Source organism: Balaenoptera physalus (genome assembly GCF_965194825.1).
Source record: "Balaenoptera physalus genome assembly, chromosome: 6".
Lineage (NCBI taxonomy): Eukaryota > Metazoa > Chordata > Mammalia > Artiodactyla > Balaenopteridae > Balaenoptera > Balaenoptera physalus.
The window spans coordinates 96,805,556-96,830,721 of NC_138885.1; the positions used below are offsets into that span (position 1 = coordinate 96,805,556).

The 25,166-nt window shown below is 39.0% G+C and overlaps 1 protein-coding gene across 1 annotated transcript in view; it reads right to left on the reverse strand.

Moving 5' to 3' along the window:
• DYTN (dystrotelin) overlaps nt 1-24,942 on the reverse strand; it is a 39,163-nt gene extending 14,221 nt beyond the window's left edge. Inside the window, exons 1-8 of the mRNA XM_082464715.1 lie at nt 22,004-24,942; nt 19,021-19,222; nt 17,109-17,194; nt 16,498-16,598; nt 12,103-12,174; nt 11,680-11,843; nt 6,789-6,900; nt 5,210-5,358 (exon numbers count right to left, since the gene is read on the reverse strand). Of these exons, the coding sequence (XP_082320841.1) occupies nt 5,210-5,358; nt 6,789-6,900; nt 11,680-11,843; nt 12,103-12,174; nt 16,498-16,598; nt 17,109-17,194; nt 19,021-19,222; nt 22,004-22,103 (986 nt within the window). The 5' untranslated portion in view covers nt 22,104-24,942. The remainder of the gene's footprint in view (nt 1-5,209; nt 5,359-6,788; nt 6,901-11,679; nt 11,844-12,102; nt 12,175-16,497; nt 16,599-17,108; nt 17,195-19,020; nt 19,223-22,003) is intronic.
• Between the last annotated feature and the right edge of the window lie 224 nt (nt 24,943-25,166).

The following is a 25,166-nucleotide window of genomic DNA, read 5'->3' on the forward strand; positions in this document are numbered from 1 at the left end:
CATTTCTGATTTATACTATATTATTTGGTCATGGTGGCTCTAGAGTAAGTTTTAACATCTGTTGAAGAACAACCCTTCTCAATATTTTTTTTTTAACATCTTTATTGGGGTATAATTGCTTTACAGTGTTGTGTTAGTTCTGCTGTATAACAAAGTGAATCAGCTATATGTATACATATATCCCCATATCCCCTCCCTCTTGCGTCTCCCTCCCACCCTCCCTATCCCACCCCTCTAGGTGGTCACAAAGCACCAAGCTGATCTCCCTGTGCTATGCAGCTGCTTCCCACTAGCTACCTATTTCACATTTGGTAGTATGTATATGTCCATGCCACTCTCACTTCGTCCCAGCTTACCCTTTCCCCTCCCCGTGTTCTCAAGGCCATTCTCTATGTCTGCATCTTTACTCCTGTCCTGCCCCTCTCACTATTTTTTATTTCCACAATTTTAAATATTCTTGTACCTTTATTCTTTCAACATGTCTTCAAAATTATTTTATCTTATTTTAAAAATATCATGATTCTATTTGGAAATGCATTTAATTTAAATGCAGTTCATTCTTATTATCCATGGTAGTTATGCTCTTTGAAGTCACGTGAACAATGAATTAGTGGAACTGAACGATGGCTCCTGGGGGAAACACAGGGTTAGGATCTTGGAAGTCTCTGGTCAGAACATTTTCATCAACCTATCAATATATAACCTTGTTTTTCATGTGTTTCTTTTCTTTTCTTTTTATTAGTTATCTATTTTATACATATTAGTGTATATATATGTCAATCCCAATCTCCCAATTCATCCCACCCCCCACCCCCCGTGTGTTTCTATTTAAAGATATATGTATACTGTTTAATGTTTACTGTTGATTCATTAACATTGAACCCATGTAACTCGTGTCTGAACGAAGCTTATTTCATACACGTATTTTTTGTTAAGACATATCATAGCCTTCTCGCACCTAGGAATGCTGGCCAGCACTGCAGCACCATGTTTGGAGGTTATTTGCAACAGTGAAATCACCAACAAAAAGCACAAAAATGGGAAAAACATGGCACAAGATAGACTGTGTAAAGGACATGTGTTTATACTATAAGGGCAGAAACCAGAAGGCAGGGTGTCACTCAGTTCTACCTCAGCTGTGCATCAGGCAACTCACATTTTTTTGCCACTCTGTGCATGTCTGCAAGTGACCAAAGAAGCATCGTGAGTACTGATTTTAAGGTTAATTTTTGAATCGCGTACATTGTTATGTTAGTGTCTTCTCTTTTAGGAATTTGGTATGTTTCTCCTTTTTGCTCAGGTCTTATTTTCTGTATATTCAATCAAATATTACAGCTTTCCTTATATGGGTTTTGTATCTTTTTTGTTAAGTTTTTTCTAGTTTCTTTTAAAAATAATTTTACAGGTATTGTAAATGGGATTTTTATAAAATTTCTATCTAGCTATTGCTGATATAGTGAAGAGCTATTTGTGCATACATATTTTATTTTCCACCACTCAAAACCAATTAATTCTACTAGTTTTTGCTAGAGTTACTTGTGGTTTCTTGGGGATTCACAATCATATTAGCTACAAATGGAAGTAATTTTGTGTGTTCTTTTTCACAGTTTTTATATTCTTTTTTAGTATATTTGTAAGAATGTCCCAAAATATATAATAATAGTGGTGATATTTGGTACCTGGATTTCAGTTATGTTTTTGTAAGTGAAAATATTATCAGTGTAAACTACTGCATGGAATCCACATTAAAAGGAAGGAGGCTTATTAGGATGAAGAATGTTTGCTGAATCAATGAATGAATTCAATATTACCATTTGGCAATAACCATGAATCTCTTAGAAGATGGTCAGTACCAATGTGCCAACTTAATAGATAGCAAGGATATGATTTTGCCTATTATCACAATGTAAAATAGTAATATTCCACATTAATTTCTCCTTGACCAATCACTAATCAGAATTTTTGAATTCATCAGTATCTAGGCTAAAGTGGAAATTATTACATTAGAATTTTACTTTGGTGAACAACTCAGTTGTACTCTGGTGAACAGAATATAACACACCAACATTTAAAGAACGTTTAGCTTTGCGTAGGACTTGCAATTCCCTTTCCTCATCTTGTCTCCATAAATATTACTCTGGGAATAGGAAGGACAGGTTATCCCTATTATCAGGTGAAGAAACCAAGTCTTAGAAACAGTCCCCAAGGCCACACACAGAGTTGGCTGAGAACAAGACTTCTGTGTCTCTCTGTCCCAGGTTCAAACTTCACTAATGTCTTCCAACACTGGGTAATTACTCCTTGAGACACTTTCATACCCCATTCTAAAAGACCCACTTTATCGATCAATCCATTAATCCCTCCATCATGCATCTATCCATTTTATTACTCGGTCCGTCAGTCATTCAACAAACACTTATTGAGCATTTATCATATTCAGACATTTTTACAGATTCTGGAAATACAACTGGAAACAATAAAAGTTTCCTCCCCCGATGGAGCTTACATTATCGAAAAAAAATTTTAAAATAAAAGTGAAATTTGTATAACGTCAGATGCTGACGAAGTGCTTTGAAGAAAAATAAAGCAAGGGAGGAGGATTGGGAGTGCCAAAGTGGGGACAGGGGCTAAAATGATAAATGAGTGGTCAGGAAAGGCCTTAAGGATGAGATGACATTTGAGCAGAACTTTTGCAAGTATTTAGGAGGTGGTGTCAAGTCATACAGAAAAGTGGTCTAGGAATATGAATTCTTTAAAGTAAAGGTTTACGTCTTAAGAGTGGGGGGATCTGGCTTAGTCTTATGGGGAGGAGGGAGGAATCAGGGCTGGAGCACAGAGGTTGGTGGGGAGATGACGCTGGAGAGGTTCCCAGGGTAGCTCAAACATGCAGGAGCTTTCTAAGTCATCTTACAACTTTTAGTTTTTAGCTTAAAAACAATGGGAAGCTAATGGAGGGGTTTAAGGCACAGAAGTTTGGGAAAAATGAGCGCGTGAGGAATGCCATCATATTTTGAATTTGTAAAAGATCAGTCAGGCTTCTGTGGCCAAAAGAAATGCACATAAGAGCATGGATCTTTGTGTTCTAACTATGAGAATGGAGGAATTTAGACAAGATCTCAAGTATTCAATAAATCCCGCTGATTAATTGTCCTAGTTTACTGTCACTCTGTCAGGGAAAGGTGAAATAAATGGCTTGAAGAAGACAGATGAATTGGCATCTGATATCTTTGTTATTTTTAAATTTAAATTATTTGTACTCTATTAAAGCTATACATCAAGATGATATCCAAATTCTCTAACTTTAAGAATACATTGGGAAAAAAAAAAAAAAAAAAAAGAATACATTGGGGCTTCCCTGGTGGCACAGTGGTTAAGAATCCGCCTGACAATGGAGGGGACACGGGTTCGAGCCCTGGTCCGGGAAGATCCCACATGCCGCGGAGCAACTAAGCCCGTGCGCCGCAACTACTGAGCCTGTGCTCTAGAGCCCGCGAGCCACAACTACTGAGCCCACGTGCTACAACTACTGAAGCCAGCGTGCCTAGAACCCATGCTCTGCAGCAAGAGAAGCCACCGCGATGAGAAGCCCACGCACCGAAGAGTAGCCCCTGCTCGCCGCAACTAGAGAAAAGCCCACGCGCAGCAACAAAGACCCAAAGCAGTCAAAAATTAAAAAAAAAAAAAAAAGAATACATTGATAACCACATGCTAGGAAAATGTGGTACAGGTATAAGGCATGGCATCTAATGCGAAGTCAACATGTATTTTTTCCCTTTAAAGAGCTGTAAAACTACATTAAATTATACCAAACTGTAAAAAGTGACAAACAAAATGACCACAGAAATAGGGTCTGGGATCGAGATAGAAATATGCTGGTAGATGTCTGAGAAAAGTTTAGGGAATTACAAAAGAAATTAATAAATGAATACCAATTTGATTAAAGTGATCTATTCTTATACTTCTGGTAGATAAAATAAGAGTGAATGAATTATTCTGGGTTTTTTTTCTCCCAAAAGTCTGATGATCATAAGCCCATGGAAACAGTACCTCTTTCCTTTATCTTCTGAAATTTTAAATTATAAAGAAGTAGTTACTTCAGTAGTTAAGGTCATGAAGACTTTTTTTTTTTTTTTAATTTATTTTTGGCTGTGTTGGGTCTTCGTTTCCGTGCGAGGGCTTCCTCTAGTTGCGGCGAGCGGGGGCCACTCTTCATCGCGGTGCGCGGGCCTCTCACTGTCGCGGCCTCTCTTGTTGCGGGGCACAGGCTCCAGACGCGCAGGCTCAGTAGCTGTGGCTCACGGGCCCAGTCGCTCCGCGGCAGGTGGGATCTTGCCGGACCAGGGCTCGAACCCGCGTCCCCTGCATTGGCAGGCGGACTCCCAACCGCTGCGCCGCCGGGGAAGCCCCGTGAAGACTTTTAAGAAGTCCTCTTTAGGCTGGTGCTCAGGTATGTGATGGGTGATCTCAGATGCCAGTGGTGCTGGGCTATCCTTTGAGATAACCCTCTGGAGCGTAGTTTGGCATTCTGAATTTTGAGGATTAACAAAATTCACAACTTTTGATGCTAATGGTTTTACTTGAGAGAATTCATCTTAATAAAATATAAGAAAATGCGTGTGTAGGGATGTTGACTACAGAATTTTGGTGGGGGCCAAAATTTGAAAATAACCAAAATGTTAAGGGATTGCTTGTGGATTATGGCACTTCCTTATAAGGGTAAGAGCGAGGTCATTGAAATGATACTTTGGAAGCTAATGACAGGGAAAATGCTCTCCGTTTAATGTAAATGGAGAAAAGGATGAAAAGTTGTATCTATAGCATAATTCCTGATCTGGTAATACTGAAATGTGAATAACACTCACCTGTGAGTGATGGAATGTGCCTTTCTTTTCCTTTTTTAAAAAATAAGTATTAATTCTGAATTAGGCTTTCAAAAGTAGCACAACAACAAAAAAAGATGTTGGAGAAAGTTATTCAAATACTCTAATATTAAAAATCTTCTGTGTCTGTCTGAGGTCTTTAGTTGGGATAACTCTAAGTGATCGGATGGGCCACTTAAAGGTATTTTTGTCTCGCGTTCTACTTTAAAATTAGAGGTCGTTTCTAGAGGGGAACAGCATCTTTACCCCTCCCCTGCTTGCTGGCTGCATAACCCAGTACCCAGGCTCTGGGCTGCCAACCTGCGCGACTGTCACTCAGAGACACTCACCTGGGCTGTGCATGGTTAGCTACACCTCTTGGATTCACCTGGTCCAGCAGCCACTGCCTTCTCGCAGCTTCTTTCCTCCTACAGCGCCCTTGGAGCAGGTTGTTTCTGAGGGTCCTGAGGAAGAGTTTTGTATTTTCTTTTGCTGACATCTGCTGGAATGGCCAACAGAACAAAGGGCGTCAGATCAGTCTTAAAGTGGTCTTTCCTTACTTGGGTGGATTGGCTGCCATGGAAGTTTCTGAAATTATTTCACTTACTGTTATGTCCACAGAAAAATCATCTTACTTCCTTACTACCTGAATTTCTTCACATCCTCTCTCTATACACATACATATAGTATATGTTTCCAAATTAAATACCCCCCAACTTCTGCAAACATTCCTCTCCCTTAGAGCAACCCAGGAATGGGGAATTTTAAAGCTAGAAGAAGGTACGAAAGAGGACTAAGCCTGTGGTTACTAATTTGGAGGATTCCTCTGAGAATTTATTTCCAGAAAAATCCTCATACATTTAGTCTTGTATAAAATATCAGTGGATTCTCAGACCACCTGAAGTCCACCCCACATGTAAGGCGAAAGGAAACAAAACAACGAGACCTTTAATTAAAAGTATTCAACCCTTGAAATCTAAAGTGTAATAACAAAATGACCACATGGTGTCAGTCTAATATCGATAAGCCCTATTTCTCCCCAGAATTTTAGAAACAAGAGGATCATAGGCCAATAATCTGAGGATCTGGGTTAATAAAATTTAGTAAAGCAATATCCACTGAAAATTAGTTGGCAAGATTGAGGCACTTGACTTTTGTGGACCATTCATGGTAAAGAGAGAATGAGGGGAAAACTGTCCTCAGTAAAGGTAATTAATCAATATTTTTCACTATTGTGAAATTTGGGGATGAGGCCATCTGCATGCAGAAACTGATTCATACTCAGTGATGAAAAGAGAGTGTTCTTTCTGGAAAAATTGAAATGCTCTCTGCTTTAAAATTATCCTATTTCTCTTTCTTCTTAGCAAGAGCTGAATTCTCTTGCTGAGTATTATAATTTTCTTTAAAAATTTTTGAAAGTCAGCTATGAAGTCTTAGTTTTACACTTTTCCAGTCAAAACTGAGATAGAAATCTTTCTCTTTTGTTTTTCCTAAGGAAAAAATTACTTGAATTTTAGTGCTCAGGAAAAGACATGTTAAAAAAGAAAATTCCCGAAATGTACTAGCAACTAGAGGCCTTGATGCAGCATTTTACCAAACCAGGGCTTTTTCTTTTTAATCTGTATCCATTTCCAATGCCTCTCCCCTCTTACTGCTCAGATATTTTCTAGTACACAGTAGGAGTCAATGGCTTCACATTAGACTCTGGCCTTTTCTTATCCCCAAAAGGTTTACTAAAATCTACAGTGTAAAGAAAGTACATGTATATTGAGAGATATTTAAGGTTGAGTTTGCCACTTCCTTAGTCTTAAATATTATATGTGTGAAAGGAGCAGAACCTGTGGTTTTCCAGGAGGAAAAGTTTTTTAATTGCTGTAGCTTTCACTGATAAGATTCATGAATAGTTTGGTACATGGCATTAGATGTTACCTGGATGCAGTTCTCAATCACAGGATGAGACTTCTGGTGGGACTTGCTCTGAAGACCAGATAAGAAACACACCTGACAGATGTCAAAGTTGAGACACTTCAGACAGCGGTATCTGCCAATTAAAATGGAAGTGTGACTTACATCACTACTAGTAGGTGAGCAAAGAAAGTATTATTCAGGTGGAGAATGAGCATCCTGAAATATACAGGAGGTGTCTGAGCTATCGAGTGAGTATAAAGTTGTCTTCTTTTGTTGGCATTTTTATAACATGACATTAAATTAATATAGTTTTGTCAACAAACTATCATACAGAAGCCTGATTCGTCCTCTCCACCCCGCCCCCCAAATACCAAGTGTCTTTTATATGCAGGGTATTATGTGCTACAACCTTTAGGATAGACCCTTAAGTCTGCAGCCACATTTGTGTAGCTGCATAGTTCATTCAGGTAATTTGAATTTAATTGCCAACTTAAAGAAAACTGGGAGATTTCCAAAAAGTTTGAATTCTAGCTTCTCTGGAAAATGTGTGAGATATGATGATATTGGACCTGCATTCTTGTGTGGTGTTGGGGAAAATAAAACCATAGATAAAGAATCTAAAATAAATGTGTCATTTATCAGAAATCTGTATGTAGGAAAGGATATTGTGGAAAAGAGGGAGTTCCTCACCAGCCAAGACTGAGTAACCACCACACCCAAGTTTCTTAACACATCAGTGTTGCAGACTTTCTGTTATGGACAGTTACAATCTTAAATCTCCTGTGATCAGAAGGGCAGGCGGAAATCTTGAGACACTCTGGTAGGGAAGGGTGTCTCTGGACACTCAGGGAACATGTTGTGATATTGGGGAGGGCTGGTGAGACCTCAGTCATGAATTAGTAACTTTTAAGGATGAGTGGGATCATATTGTTTGTCTGCAAAATATCAGGGATCTATACTTTTTTTCCTGCTATTTTAACTCCCTTCTTCAACTACAGAGGATGCAGCATAAAGTCGGGTCTTCCCCATCAATGGCAGCAATGGGCGAGGGCAAGGGGGCAGCTACACCTTTAAGACAGTCTCTCCCCAGACTACCGACCTCATTTATACTACTTGCCTTGCCCCAAATAGCATCTGAGTTCTCAACCCAGGTCTTCAAAGTTATAAAAATTAAATTATGACAAGATTCCTATGCTCTTCAAATTTCATATCTGGCTGCAAAGACATGATATGGAAGCTTGAGGTACTAACTAGCAAAATTAGGTACCGTGTGATGAAGTGCCGAGTAAGAGGCATGGAAACTACATGCTGTAGGAGAGACGGGGGAGATCCCTGGGAGCTGGTATGGTCTGATAAATGTTTCTGGAAGAGCTGAGACTCATGCTAGGCATAGAATGCTGGGTGGGAGATTAAAGTAGAGGAAATCCCAGGGAGAAAGAAGAGGAGGAGTAAGGTAATGCAGACTGGGGTGAAGAAGAAGGGTTTAGAGCTTTTCAGACCTATCAGACCTACAGGTAACTGTGGAGAATGGAGGAATAAAAACTTGCAACGTTCCTGAGGCCAGATGGCAGAAGGGCTTGTGACCAAAGTCATTGGAAGGCAGAGCAGGAGGATGGAAATTCCATGAGACCAGCTCTCACGGTCCTTGTTCACTGCCATCCCCGACACCTCGTCCCAGGGTAGGATATTAATACAGAGTGTTGAAGGGCTATCACAGTAGCAAACAGTTTTGAGCCCTTACTATGTAGCAGGCAGTGGACATGCATTGACATAGTTAATCCCCATGAAAGTTCTTTAAGGCAAGGCATTCTTATTATTATCCTCATTTGAAGAAACTGATTCAAAGAGAGTTTAAGCAATTGCACAAAGTTACACAACTACGTAGTAAGTGGTAGCATTAGGCTTTGAGCCCAGGGATACCATCTAAATGGAGAGCCAGCTATTTTTTTTAAATTAATTAATTAATTTATTTATTTATTTTTATTTATGGCTGTGTTAGGTCTTCGTTTCTGTGCGAGGGCTTTCTCTAGTTGTGGCAAGCGGGGGCCACTCTTCATCGCGGTGCGCGGGCCTCTCACTATCGCGGCCTCTCTTGTTGCGGAGCACAGGCTCCAGATGCGCAGGCTCAGTAATTGTGAGAGCCAGCTATTTTAACCCCTGTTAATAGACCACCAAGGCAGGAGACTTGCGTTTGAGTCACATGCCACTGTTACCAGGTGACCTTGATATGGAAACTTAAGCTCATTGTTTTGAAGATACCTGGAACAACGCAGGTTTTCAAAGAACATTAGTTGAATGAAATTAAATGAATGACAGTTTCTTCAATGAAGAAAATGGGGCTAGTAAACCCTGCCCTCTCGGCCTTGCAAAGTTTTTACAAAGCTTTGAAAATTATTTAGCATGCGTAACTGGGGACACATGAAGTCTATAACATAAAGTATTTTTTATAAAGATAATTTGATGAGCCACCTGTACTGGCTGCTTTATTTAGCATTACTGTATGATTACAGTTGACTCGTTAGGACAATACACTGACCCTAATCTTGGCTTAGTTCCTCCATGCTCTGAAACTACCGACAGGTGTGTGAGAAAGGGTGCAGTGTGGATAATGAGATTGGTCTGTTGTTGATGCCTTTACTCATAGAGAACCAGCTTTTTTCCCCTAATTTCATTTCAAACTTACATGGCTATTACAGAGCATAAACGTGACACATTCTGCTAAAATTGAACACTTGGCTTAGGAACAAGCTCAGGTCTTTGTAGCTTCTCTTACTTTAGGAGGTCAAGTCTTTGCCCTCTTCCTGCTATACCTCCAGATCTGCAAACACTTCTGCTCTAAAATGTCTTTATGAATCTCACTGAAACTAAAAGCCTTGAGGCTATTGCTGGAGTTTTCTGAGAGCCAAAAACACAGGTTTAAGGTTAGAACTGTAATACATTCAAGCAATTTCTAATAGACTCAGAAGGTTACAGCTCAAAGAAGCCTAAGTCATCATTTGACCCACCTCTCCTTCTCTTGCTTACAAAGAAACCGAGGTCTAGAAAGGTTAAAGGCCATGCCCAGATCACACAGCTGTCTGCATATATGAGAACTGTACATTGCCTTAGATTTCTAGGAGGAAGGATGGGTCACACAGCGGCATTTCTAAGAGGAAGTTTAATCTCACTCTCAATAGATAGGGATGTAATCTAAAACTTAAAGTATGGCACTTCTAGCCCTCTGCCTTTGTTTTTGTTTTGTTTTGTTTTGTTTTGTTTTGAGTGACCTGAGCAAATCATTCAAATTCTGTGAGACTCCTTTATAAAATAAAAATAATACATGCTTTATGTTATACATGATGCTTTTGAAAAAATACTTCAACGTAAAAGTTGTATTTTATATAACTGCAAAGTGAATTCTGTACCTAACCCAGTGCAGGACGCAAAGTAACTGCTTAAGTAATACTTGTTTATTGAGTAAGTCAGTATGATATACATATAACATGGAAAATCATATTCATGTTTGCCCACTGTCCAATAAAAAAAGGTTTATTTTCCATTGTAGTATGCAGATTTCTTTGGTTTGGCTTACTTGGCTTCCAACAGTTGGGACCATTTGTATGTTTTATTGTTTCAACTTGAGTTATTTGTGAAGAGTTTGTCATGAGTGAAGTTTCACTGTGTCCTCAGAATTCTCGGCAAATCCAATTCGTTTTCTCAGCAAAATTAAAACCTGATTTCCAGTTTCTTAGTGGACCCAACAGACCTATTTTATATCAGACCTATTTTATATCACTCCTCCTGCCCCTCCTGGGCACCCCCTTTTTTTACCTGTTTTGAGCTCCCAAGTTGCCCCAGCTCTTCAATCCTACCACATCTCCAGCCCCTGTTACACCCATGTTTGTCCACCACGGTGGTCCCCCTGCCTGGCCCACACCTGCACGCTTCCTTCTCTTCTCCCCATCTTTAATAATAACTCGAATTTCACTTCTTTATTGTTTTATTGACAAGAGAACTACAACACCCTTTCCCTAATATGGGATTTTGACTGTCATCCTCAAAGCTGTGGAAAGGTCTGAATCTGCAATGTCCAAACCTAGCTTTCAAATCTGCCTTTTCCTCGAGGCCAGAGAAGCTCTGGCGTGAGCTGCTCCCACAAAGCCTCATCATTCCTTTGGGTTCAAGGAATGTTCTCAGTTGTCTGCACAAGGCGGCAGCAGTGCATCACGGTTGCAAAGCAGGCACTCTGGATTCGGTCGGTAGCCTCTGCCACTTGCTAACCATGTGAGCTTAAGGTTAAGTTATTTAGTGTCTCTGCAAATTAGGCATAACAATACCACATGTATACAGAGTTGTAACAGGCTTTACATGAAATGATCCATGTGAACTACACAACCTTTGTTCAACATTTAACAAATGTAACAAGGTCCTACTATATAGCACAAAGAACTATAGTCAATATCCTGTGATAAACCGTAATGGAAAAGAACATGAAAAAGAATATATATATGTTTAACTGAACCACTTTGCTGCACAGCAGAAATTAACACAACATTGTAAATCAACTATACTTCAATAAAATTTTTAAAAAAGCAAAGAATGTAAACTATTGTTATTGTTATTATTATGGATGGTTCCAAAGTATTTAACAGCATTTTTGGGTAACAAAAGACAAAAAAATTTCCCCTTCAGGAACAAAAATATCTAGCGGTCAGAGTATGTGTCCATAGAACTTAATATTCCATTAATTATAGAAGGTAAAATAAAATTTATTATAAGCAGGATCACTCATACAGGAAATTATTGACGCCCCAAAATCAACTGAGTTCTAGATGTGTGAGAAGGACCACAAAAAGAATCTGGAGAGATGCAGCTCCAACTCCAGACCCATTTGGAGAGTGACGGTCCGTGTAATAGTGATGAATGACTCTACCTCAGTCCTGTGATGGGGAAGTTCCTGCAGATTCTACATCGAACAGGGTGAGTGACCATTTCAGGGGCTGACAGTCGGTAGCAGGTCGGGAGCCACAGGAGGATGGGAGGCTCAGGTTGTAACCAAGATAGGAATTTCTCTTCTTTAATTGCTGAGCTCAACACCTGAAAAACAATGGCACACTCAGATGTGTTTCTAGGCAGAACTTTGGTCTGTTGTAGAGATGAAAATGTATTTTCATCTTCTCTTCTGGCTCTGTTTCTGTCGGCTCTACTTAAGAAGTTTATCGCATGCAAAGTCGGGGCAAGTCTACCTGTAAATTAGGTTGTCTAGCATGCGGTGTAGAGTAGTAGGCCTGTGATTTAAACGGGTCAGCAGTGGTGTCTACCCCCCAGGTCTGAGGGACATGTGAATGGCACTCACCCCTTGGAAACAGCTGCGCGTAGCACCCTCCACAGAGCACAGAGCTCGACTTTCCCCCATGGCAGTCGGGATCTACAAGAGGCAAGAAACCCCACGTCAGCGATCCAGAAATGGAGAAAGAGGTGGCCACCAGTCACTCCTGAGAGGTGGCGCTTACGGCCATAGCGTCACAAGTATCTGGTGTCTGAGACTGGATGGGCTGTCTCAGTCTAGGCAAACAGGACATGTGTGGGTTTTGTGCAGTGTATGAATAGAGATAATGAATGAACAAGTGGGAAGAAGTGGAGCTGGGAGGAGGAGGAGTGAGAAGAAAGTCTGGCAGTGGGGGAAACACAGGGAGGGCTTGCATTGTTTCTTTTCTTTTGACCCCAGTCAAATATTTAATCTTTCTTTGCCCTTGTGCACCTATGAATTACAAGTAACAACGATACTGTATTAAAGTTCAGGGCAGTTTTAAGGAAACCTTTTCAAACACTTTCACATCGTCTCATTTTAACAAATCCCAGTTTCTGAGGTAGGGCACTCATTATCCTTGTTTAAAGCGAGGAGTAATTGAGATCTGATATTTTGTCCAAGGTAAAACAAGCAAGCAAACAAACAAACAAATGCAAGTTAGCTGCAGAATTGAGATCTCACTCTAAGACTCCTTACTCTGCTGAGGGGTTCTCCCAAAGCTTTGTCACACCCAGACCTGATGTGTATTCCAATGGCTTGATTTACACCACCTCACTCAGTGGTTTCCATCTTTCAATCAGTAACATTAAGGAGTTTAACTAAGGGACTAAGAACCCCTTGTGACTGCCGAGATGGCCAGGGACTTGGCCCTGACATTATCTATATGCACAGATACATGTACCTGTCACCTCCATTTATGCCCATTTCGTTGTGGGTCCCAGTTTCACATCTGATGTCTTCTACAGCACAGTCTGTCAGCAGGCTTTGCTCCCAAGCTCAGAAGTAATTTCAAAGACCCCCCCTGCTGAGTCCATCAACTCGAATAAACATTCTTCTAATCAGGAAAGTGGCACTTAGAGCCACTTTGCTGACAATTAGCCAGACAGAAGTCAACAAACATTTGCGTAATCGTGACAAGATGGCTTGTACTTTAAATTGATAATAACCCCATCACCAGCTGAACTAAGTACTATGCGTTATTTGGCTTTTGTCTGAAAAAATAACTCACTAAACATACTTTGGCCTGAGAGTGCTGATGAGCTAACTGGAGCATTTATTTGGATGGCGTCCTTGAGCCCTGAGAAAGGGGTTTAGCCTCATTTGGAAAATAAGGAATGTGGATCAGATAGGACCCACTTGTCAGCTCTGTGATTCTGACACCAGTCAAAAGAAAATTCACTTGTGTAGTGGGTTCTAACCTACATTTTTGGCTTTTAAGTGTGTGCACAAAGATTTTGTGGATTAATTGCCCATTTGACTAATTTCTTGCAGGTGTTCTAAGGAAGGATGCAGTGTGGCTGGATAGCATGCCAGCACAGGCAGAACACCACTTGAAATGATAATTATGATTCTTGGGGGAGGGGTTGGGATCACACGGTGGGGCCTGGCATTTTCTATGGGAACCCATCTCAGTGTTCTTAATGGAAGTCAATAGGATGATAATTTGCTATGCAAATCTCCACCTTCCTAACAGCTTTCTCAGGAGCCTACTAATGCACTGGGGGGCAGACAGCGCTGCAGGAGCTGCCATTTCGGCAGCTCATTGACATCAGTTGAGCCTGAAACAAGGGCAGATTTTTAGGGCCTCTTGGATGGGGAGCCAGCCTGGGGCCAGCTGTAGTAGTGAGGAAGCAGCACAGGATTTCAGGAGGAGGAAAACGCCCCTCCATCCATCTTCTTTCATTACATCCACCTCAACACCTTAATATAACAAGCCTGATTGCACAAATGGATGGACAGATTTTCCCAGTCTCACTGGCTCCCTGCAGCTTAAGTCCTAAGATGTTGGGATTATTGGGGAAGTAGCTCCTTAAGATATGCCTGGAGTCAGCAGAAAACAGGGCCCATGTGCTGCTGCAACCACCAGAACAGCTCTTAAATAACTACATATGATGTTTGAACCTTAGGAATTAAAAAAAAAAAATCATTGCTCCACTTAAAAATTATGAACATCTTACATATTATTTGGAATTTACAGAATACATTAAATACTAATTATTACAATCAATATGAACATAAACTATTACTATTAAGGCCAAATCAAAGCAAAAGTAATTTTGGACAGGTTTTTCTAAATCATACTCCCTGTCTGATCATCTCTTTCCTTACCCACTCCCACCTGTATCATAATTATCCCCAGTTCAGAATCCTCGGTTCTGAAGGGTACCAGAATATGTCACCCCCAAATATGAACCCTTGGCATATGTATTATTTTGAACTAAAGGCCATTGAGAACCAGTAGATGCAGAAAAAGCTCTAAAAACAGGGCACAGGTTTTCCTTTTGTAAAGGAAATTTACATTTATAAAGGAAATTTCTTTTTACCAATAGTGTCTCCCCCTCCCTATCAGGAAGAGGAGGACTCTTAACAACACTTATTAATGGAGAAATCACAGACTTAAATCTGCATAACAAACCTTACTAAACAACCCTTGTTCACCATCTACTTCCTGGTCACCTTCTCATAACTTGCCTCCCCCCACCCAGAAGCCCAGAGCCCCCTTTCCTTTGTTTAGTGTAAAATAATTTACAAGCCTGAGTTCCATCCACCTCTTTGAGTTACTCATCACTGGGTGTTCCCATGTGTATGCACCATACATATGAATAAACTTTTGTTTGTTTTTCTCTTGTTAATTCTGTCTTTTGCCAGTCCAATTTATAGGGCCCCAGTCACAGAACTTAAGATGGGTCAAGGAAAAAGAATTTTTTTTCTCCCTTACAGTCCAGACCCAGGGGAAAAATGACAGAAAATTACTATGGCTTCACTGTGAGGAAAACCTAGTTTGGGGATTTTACAGGGGCTTGAAGAAGAATAGACGCATCCTTGAAATAGGGGTAAAAGATACAGAGGGACAGTGACCGCTCTACACAAGATAATCCAGAGCCTGCTTAACCCATTTGCAGAAGATCTTGCTTGGTTACATGATTTTACATCATTTTAATATTTAAGAAACATATTTACTTTAAGGATGTTAAATTCCCTTGCCTAGTATGGATAAAAACAACACTACATTTGCACATTCTTAAAGAATAGGAAATGATGGAAAGCAACTATTTGAGTATTCGGGGTTGCATTTCATCTATGTTTCCATTAAGCACCGTTGAAGGCTTTAGTATCAAGAACTTTTCAAGCCATAAATATAAAGAGATAAAATTCTTGCCCTTGAGAAGCAGCCTAGTGGAAAAGCATATATCTAGGACATAATTGCAACAAAATTTGACAAGTCCTATAACAAAGTTATGTACAAGAGTTAAAGAAGCTTTCAGTGAGGAGGTGACTAATATTTGAGTAATCTTGAAAGACAAACAGTATTTGTCAAGTGAAAGGAGAGGCAGTGGTGTTGCAGACAGATTGCACCTGCACAAGTCAGGCATGGAGAACTTGGTGCATGTCAGGTACAGTAACAATTTTGATATGGAAGAGTGACAATGATGGAAGGAAAAATTAAACACTGTGGAATATGCAAAAGAAACCACTGCATATCGTTTCAGTGGGGATTACCTGAACCTATAGAGATATGCATCACTGTCTTTGACTAAGCTATTTTATAATTTTGTAGACATTAACGTTAACTTGTAGACAACTGATCACAATGCAAATAATTCTTATCTATAGACATGCAAATAAATTCTGTCCTGGTTGAGGGACAGCCCTCCCCTTCAGCCCAAAGTCAGTCTTGGGTCCACCGGCAAATTCATTGTGACATTCTTAATCTATCAGCTTGTCTGTTCTTTGGTTATTTCTTTCAACTAGTTGTAACTTACTGGAGCCCTCTTTTAATTGACAAATTAAATAAAATTTTGAATACATGTTCATTTTATATTTGTATAAGTATCATGATTTACCTCTTTCTGAAAAGAGAAGGATTGAGTCAAATCATGAAAGCTTTGCTTGTGAGGCTAAGGATTTCAGGTTTTATTCTATCACAGAATATGGCCAAGGAAGAATTTTAGGCATTTACATTTACATTTTGGAAGAGTCACTGGCTGCTGTGTGGAGGAAGAGTTGCAGAGAGGAGAGGCTTGAGTTGGGCAAAGCAGTTAGGAAGCAATTGCAATAGATCAGTCTATATTCAGATAATACCAGTGGCTAAAGAGGAGAGAGGTTGCATGGAGAACTATATTAAGGTAGAATTGACACTGTAAAAATCAGATCCTTTAATAATAAATGTGACTAATGTAACTGGGACAAATTTAGAATTCTTAAGTATTAGAGATTTACCTGTTGTAGATCTGTTAGTAGGTTTCTCAAAGTCCTTCGAGTCATGCGTGCCCCAGAATCATAACCTCCCCTGTTATTTTCTGCATAGAACTGAAAAAGAGCTAGACACATAAGGGGGGAGAGAAATCTTTAAACTGAATACTTGCTATATATCTTCGAAGAATACGTGCTTTGAATTCTAAACAGTTTATTTGTGGGTATAAAGGCGAAAGTTATAATTCTTGGTTATTTGCTTGCTACTTTGAAGGCTTCCCAAACTCAATAATTTGATAACTAATGAAGATCCATTCACATTTCAACTTTTTGATAATTTAGCACATCAATGACAAAGACCACAAGGTTGGTAAATGGCGATGTGAGCAGAGTCTGTCTTTAAAGGAATAATAACTACTGGTGTCTGAATAATCCCTATACAAATAAATATCAAGGATAACCAAATTATGAATAGTTAGAAAGCATAGATCAACATCTTGAAAAATTCTAGGTCTTGCTGAGTACTTGCCGAACCAGAGCAGTGTGGCGGGGATACAGGTGTGAGTGAAGAAGATAACGTGTTGGAGAGATTTGGTGGTCACTGCACTTCAGACATTCAAAACTCCTACATATGTTACCTCTGTATTTTGTAAGAGGACTATCCCCTGAGAGGGCAATCAGGGCAGCGGCTGCAGGTCCAAGCTTGAGAAAACCTGTTCCCAGGCTGCATGGCAACAAAACAGAGATAAGAATGGGAAAGGCAGGGTTATTCTTGGTAAAGTGGTTTATAAAAACCATGACTATGAATGGACATTTCTTTCTCTTTTTTTTTTGGCTGCACTGTGCAGCATGTGGGATCTTAGTTCCCCAACCAGGGATGGAACCTGTGCCCCCTGCAGCGGTAGCTCAGAGTCTTAACCACTGGACTGCCAGGGAAGTCCCTGAATGGACATTTCTGACACCGTGTTACAAGTTCACGCTTTTCATGGTCAGTTTTCCTATATCTAGAATTTGACAGAACTAAGAATTGAATGAAAATATTTCATCCTTCATTTATTCATTCATTCATGTGTTCAGCAAATGTTTACTGGGTGCTTCCTCTGTACTAAGCAGTGTCCTAAGCACTGGAGACCCAGGCGTCTTCCTGGGTCCTCCTGTACCAGGCAGTCTCACTTCCTTTAGGGCTCACATGCTGGGAAACCAAACAACAGAGACAAGGGCCAAAAGGAAGGCAGAAGGAGCAAACCTTTATATTAAAAAAAATCCACCCATTCTCAGGCCCTCACTTAGAGACTCATTACCCTGTGCCCACTGGCTGTGCAGTTTCCAAACCTACAAAATACAATGTATCAAAGGCAGGAGGATTGTTAGAGGCAGGCATTGATACAAGAAAGGACAGCCAAAATCACAATGCTTAAGGAGACTGAAATCATGAAAAAATAACTTGAGAACATGCTTATATATTATTTGTACAACAACAACAAAAAAAAATAAACTAGTAAGGAATTTGCCAAGTGGTTAAACTGTGCTTGCCTTTGGGAGGCAAGCTTTGGGGTGATATTTCTTCTTCACTCTTTTCTGCACTTTCCACATGTTTTATATTTACTGTGAGCTTTTAAAAGTCCATTCTACAGGATGACGGCTACTGGGTCAAGATCACGTAAGATTAACACAACTGAAGTGGGACAAAAAAGTGGTAAACACACACACAAACACACACACCCGATACCACTGACTTAGAGCATGCATAATCAAGCCTTTGACAGGGTGTAAACTGTTTTATGTGTGCCTCTCTAAGTCATATGTTGAAATCCTGACCACCAATGTGATGGTATTTAGCGATGGGGCTTGGGAAGATGATTAGGTCACAAAGGTGGACCTCTTATGAATTGGATTGCTATTACTACAAAAGAGACCCCAGAGAGCGCCCTCGCCCCTTTCACCATGTGAGGACACAGCCAAAAGATGGCCCTCTATATACCAGGAAGTGGGTTCTCACCAGACCCATCTGTCTGCCGGTGCCTTGACCTTAGACTTCCCAGCCTCCAGAACTGTGAGAAATAAATGTTTGTTAAGTCACCCAGTCTACGGTAGTTTGGTATAGCAGCCCAGACTAAGACAATAGGTTAGCCATTTATGCACAGGTTATTCAACTTTATCCCACAAACAGAAACTGACAACTGGTTATAAAGGAATAAGCAAAGACATATACTACCGGGGACTCAAGAGAAAAGTGTAATTTATATATATACATAGATGCATAACTGCCCTAGCAAAAGGTGTGCGTGCTTCTCTAGAGTGGAAATGAGTCTGTATGAAAATGTGGATTTTCCCCCTTTTTGCTGTCCGTGAGTCATTCATATTAGTGAGGTTGATAAGCATGTACTTCTTTGTTCCCCTCCTGAATAATACATTTGAGGAAAACAAACAAACAAAGAAGCCTTCTTAGATATCAAACCTTGAACAAATATTAGACAATCCCAACTGGTCAATGACCAGAGGCAACTAAACACCCCCTGTGAGGTCACAGCATGGTCCCCTCAGCCTCACCTGTCATACATTGTTGTGAGAAGGCTCAGAGTGAGTTCCGAAGCTCTGGGGTGCACCTGTCCTGGTTTTTCCACCCTGACTCTCTGAAACAGCTCCTGCAGAGCCTGAAAAAGCTGCTGCACAGAGACAGCACTTTCTCTTGCCTCCCAGAGACTCTGACGTAGTAGGACATGCTGAATCAGAGAACTGCCAATCAAGTCCACTGCAGGAAGCAAAGGAAACACTGCATCACTTCTGATCTGAACAAAAGGCTTCAAAAAAATAAACATCATCTAGCCTTTAATGAAGACTGTTTTTTATGGCAGCTGTTTTTTTAAGGGAATTACATATGGCCACTATTGGATACATCTCTCTTGTGTATAATTCAGGAGTTCCTATTCTAACAGTCGATTTGATTTTGCAAAAGTGCATCTGTTTGTAAAGCATAGTTAGAACATTATTCCCAGTATAACCTCTAGGACGTGGCATTTTATAAAAGGAAATTAAATGGGAAAGAAGTGAGAAACTTGAAAATAGCTTTCTGAGGAAGTTAGGACACTGGTGAAAAGTTGGGGAAAACATTTTTATGCTGTTTATTAAGTGGATTGAGAAAATTCATCTTTTATGTTCAAATATCATTTTTTCTTGTCTGCAGCCTAGCTCGAGAAGGAATATTGCGTATAAAAATGCAAATGCATTACTTAAAAAACTCAGTGATCTTTATAAAAGAGCAGTTGCTGAATTAGACTCCTTAGGTCTCTCCCTTGCTTTAGTAATGTTTATTTTTTTGATCTTGGTCTCATCAGTATAATTATCCAGAAAGGCACTTAATAAAACCAAAGTTGCTTACAAAAAATAATGGTTTATTTCTTACATGTTTTTTCTAATCACCTTCTCCTAAAAATGTTACAAGGCAATAAATATAAGGAAGAATGAAATAGAACTGACCCCATGGTTTCTTGCAGATGGAGGATGACAGACAAAATGAATAAACACCCACTTGTGCCATCTGAGAGATGGGGACGTCAGTGGCACCAAGAGCTGCTGGCATTTAAAATGCTTCAGCCTGTGAAGTGATAAAACCCTGCACTTCTGTCTACTTTGTAAATCAACCTCACATACAACAAATCTAGCACGTATAATAAACATTTTTATTTGTTCTCTGATACTGCTTTTAAAGGGAGAGTCTAAGAAAGTGAGGGGGTATGTTTTGGGATGAGACTGTGATAAAAAACGTGGCTGCATGTGGTAGAGACTGAAAACTCTTTTATCGTTATTCAATCACAAAACTTATCACCTCGGCCTGGCGTGCTGTACACAGGATGCTATGGCTTCTGCTGAGAATTCTGTATTACAGCAAAACAGATAATAGTGGTGTCCATTAATCTCACCACCAGATTTGTGCAGGAACGCTCTCCGGCTCTCCAGATCCTGCTGCCTGGAGCACACGATATGTTTATCTCGGTGTTAGGGACTTTTGTTTCCCCAATTTTTGTTTGGTTATCTGTTATAGGTAGAACTTTCCAACTTCTGATTTCGTATACTGTTACTATTTCCCATGCATATTATTTATATTCACTGTTTCTGATGCCAGGCGTAATAAAAAATTCCGAAAGGTACACCCTCAAATTACACTGTTTGTACACACCCAGGCTCATATGAACAATGATGGAGGCTCATGTGAGCATTGGCTGCTAACTTTCTTTAATAGGAGACATTCTCCAGGAAAATAGCATGATTGAGGGTAAATTTTTAGTGAGCCTTTTTAGTCTGCCTTTTGTTGATTTCTGGAGTAATATAAGTAATTTGTCTATATCAGTGATTTAAAAAAAAAATTTTTTTTAAGCCAAGAATCCCTTCTTCAAAGGACACTTTCACAGAAATGCAATACGGAAGATAGAGAAAAACAGAGTTGTTCTGGTAGAGGAGATAGCCTTTTGGGTTTTCTCTACTTTCCTATTCTTCCTTTTCCCACCTCGCTGGCCCTTTTGGGTTTTCTCGACTTGCCTCTACTTCCTTTACCCAACTCGCTGGCCCTTTCTTACCCTACTTCACACCCATGTCCACTTTGTGAAACACAGTTTGAAAACCACTGGTGTACCTAACTTATTAGGCAGAGGCAAAATATTTAAAAAATTTCAACCTTTAGGAAAAATGACATATATGTGTGTGTGTGTGTGTGTGTGTGTGTGTGTATATATATATATAAAATACAATTTATATATATATATATAAAGCAATTTTTTTAGGTCTGCTATAATAAATGTCATAAATTACACAAAGTGATTTTTTAAAAATGCAGTACAGAACTTATTAGAAATCAATAACTGCAGATATGCTGAATGCCTGTCGTTTTTCACAGCCAGGACCCAAGTCATTTCATTTTGGAGAATTTTTACAGGGTAAAAATTTTTACTATATTTTACCTAGATAATAGTATAGGAAAAGAAACCATGGCATTCAATCAGGTAAAATTTAATGCAAAAGAGTAGTTCTCATGAAATTCTCAAGCGATTTTTAAACTTTATGGCCTGAGGATTATTCATCTGAACTTACCTTTGCAGGTTCAGAAAGAGACGGGGGTATAACTTAAAAATGCAAGTCTTAAGTAGTAGAAGGAATTTAGAAATGTTTATATTTGAATCTACAAGTTATATTAAACTAACTTATTTTGTGATTTTATTTTGCATCAGTATTGGTATCCTGAAAAGGAAATAAACAAACAAAAAATTTGCAGAAACCAAGTAGGAACATTTTTTTAAAGAATTAAAATCCTCATCCATGAATAATTGTCTATTGTCTGTCAGCGAAGCTACATGTGGGTGGAACACACAGGTGTATCTTCCACACTCCATCTTCCCTATTACAAGTAGGGTAGATGCACAGGTCCAACCTTCCAGATCCAGCAGTCACTCACATGGGGGGAGTTTTTGGTTTTCTATGACTTTTACATTACACATCAGGGTCAGATTATTTCAAGTGTTTCAAGAGAACCTGTACTTACATTGGCACAAGGTTTGCACTGATCGTAATTTGAAGGCTGTTCTATAAATGGAATTCTCAATACTATTAAGAGCATCTGTAAAGAAAACATGAAATATCATAGATAAAGGACTGTCTCATTAGATAAATCCCATATCCTAGAAGGAAATCCTAGAGAGCATGTAGCCCTACTTTATTTTGCAGGTGAGGAAATCACGGTCTAGAGCTCTCTTTCCTACCTGGGAACAAATAATAATGGACTACGCTATCCTAGGCTGCAGGTGACCATAGAGAGCCTCCTCTGAGCCCAAAAAACTAAGGAATTCCCCAGTGAGGAGGCCTCCTCCATGAAGCCGTCCACTTTTTATATAAAAATGAAATAGCCTATGAAACAATAAGACAAAAAACTATCTGTAGAATATAAATTCAGTTTGTTAATATATTCTAGTCATATGTACACACATATTTATACATCTATGAAAATGACTACCCATCCACTCATTTAGCAGATTTTTATTGAGCTCTTACTATATGGCCCTGGCATGATTCCAGGCTCTTGAAATATAGCAACTAACGAAACAGATAAAAATTCTTGCCCCGTGGAGCTTAATTTCTAATGTCATTCGTCAGACTGTTAACAGTGGATATCTTTGAGAGCTCGAATTCTTAGTTATTTTCTCCCTACTTGTCAATATTACCTAAATTTTCTATAAAGAGCACATGTTATTTTTATAATCAGAAAAGAATTATTAATATACTTTCTTTTACCCACCACCAACATCACTACATCAGTGGCTAGCATTTCTGAGCACTTACCAGGCACTGAGTATGTATTCACCCTTTTCACAGTGTGGAGGAGAAGAGAAAGCTTTGGAGCCATATCTAGGTAATAGAAAATGTATATGTAATATACAAATGCCCTGTACATTTGTATATGTAATAGAAAATGTATATGTAATAGAAAATAGAAATGATCAAAACATATGAAAAAAAAGTTGAAAGACTAATTACTACAGAAGACTTTTTGACGAGGAAAAGCAGTCATCAAAGATAAACAACCATAAGCAGAGATAGTTTTGCAGGCAAATTCCTTTAAACTTTCAAGGGATAGGGGAATCCCTGTTACTCGACTCTTCTAAAAATGGACTTGAGGATATGGGGAGGGGGAAGGGTAAGCTATGACAAAGTGAGAGAGTGGCATGGACATATATACACTACCAAACGTAAAATAGATAGCTAGTGGGAAGCAGCCGCATAGCACGGGGAGATCAGCTCGGTGCTTTGTGACCACCTAGAGGGGTGGGATAGGGAGGGTGGGAGGGAGGGAGACACAAGAGGGAAGAGATATGGGAACATATGTATATGTATAACTGATTCACTTTGTTATAAAGCAGAAACTAACACACCATTGTAAAGCAATTATATTCCAATAAAGATGTTAAAAAAAATAAATTAAAAAAAATTAAAAAAAAAAAAACTGGAAAAAACTCAGAAAACTTCGCAATTTATTTTAGGAGGCTAACAGAACTGTAATACCAACATTTGATAAAGTTTTATTGAAAATATTGTTATTACTGAGAGAAACTAGTTAAATTCTGATTTGAGCCTTTGAAGGAAATTGGTCTAATTGGCCAAGGAAAATTGTCCAATATGGGACGGTTTCAGCATCAACTCAAAAGTCTAAAGTTTGAAGTCTCATCTAAATACCATCTAAATCAGATATATAAAAAATAAACATATCTTATTTAAGATGAAAGCAAAGATAAAACATAATATATTAGCAAACATTTTCAAGAACACATTAAAGAATTATGTTCCATGATATGGAAAGATTTATTTCAGGAATTTAAAATTTGTTCAACAATTAATATATTAAGAGAAGGAAAAAAGTTACTGAACCAGTGGATTCTCAAAATACATTGGTAAAATTCATCAGCCATTCTGATTTTTTAAAAACTGGTACATGATCTAGGAAGAGAGGAAACATCCTTAAAATGTCAGAAATAAAAGGCAAATTTCATATAAAAGAGAGATAGACAAAAGACATCCCTGTTAGAGTCAGGAAAAAATCACCCTCATCCCCCTTTTCACCACTGTGATCCAACTCTAGTCTGAAGCAGAGAAATAAAATACAGGGCATCAGGACCACCCCTGTCCCCTCCACACTGTGCCAGATAGGGCGGAATCTCCTTGATAGACCTTGAAGGATAGCCCTCCAGGATGTCAGTATGAGTCCATTGGAGCTGGCATATAATAATAGAATTGGAACTTATTTGCTGTCCCTGTTTTGGAATTCTAATCTACAAAAACAAATAAAAATAAGAGTTATAAATTTTAGGAAGGAAGAGATGTACAGATGTTCTGATTGCCTCTCTATCCAGATAATTCATGAGGATCATCTGCAAGTTGGCTGGATTTAGGACAATTGTATGAGAATCAATAACTTCCCTTTATATCAGTGGTTTTCAAACTTTACTTGCATCAGATTGCAGAGCTTACCCCCAGAGTCTGGGTCGGGGGGCCTGGGTATTGCATTTCTAATCCCAGGCGATGCTCATGTTTTCAGTCCAGGAAATATACTTTGAGTACCACCACTTTATACCAAGAATAATCAGTTAGAACAGGTAATTTTTAACATCTAAAAAATGCCTAAAGTAAACAAAACAATGTGTAAGACCTTATAAAGCTTCATTGAAAGACATTAAAGATAATATGAATAAATGGAGAGATCTATTTCCTCCATTCCTGGATATTCCTGGATTAGGAATGTTCAATAACATAAGGATATGAATTCTACCCTATAAATTTAAAGCAATTCCAACCCAAATTCCAACTACCATTTTGAACTTGACAAAACAATATAAAATTAATCTGTAAGAATAAATGCAGTGTGTGCTTATTTCAGGAACAGATAGAGTACTGGAACAGGACAAAATCAGAAACTGACCTATGTATACATAGGGTTTTAGCATATGATAAAGATGATGTTTTAACTCAATGAGAATCAACAACTTCCCTTTATATCGGTGGTTTATATCAATGAGGAAATTATAGATTATTTAATAAATAGTGTTGGAGCCATTGGATGGATAACTATTTAGAAAAATATAATATAGGTACTTTAGTTCAGATCATAAACAAAAATAACACCAGGATGTATTACAGAGTTAAACATGAATTCTTAA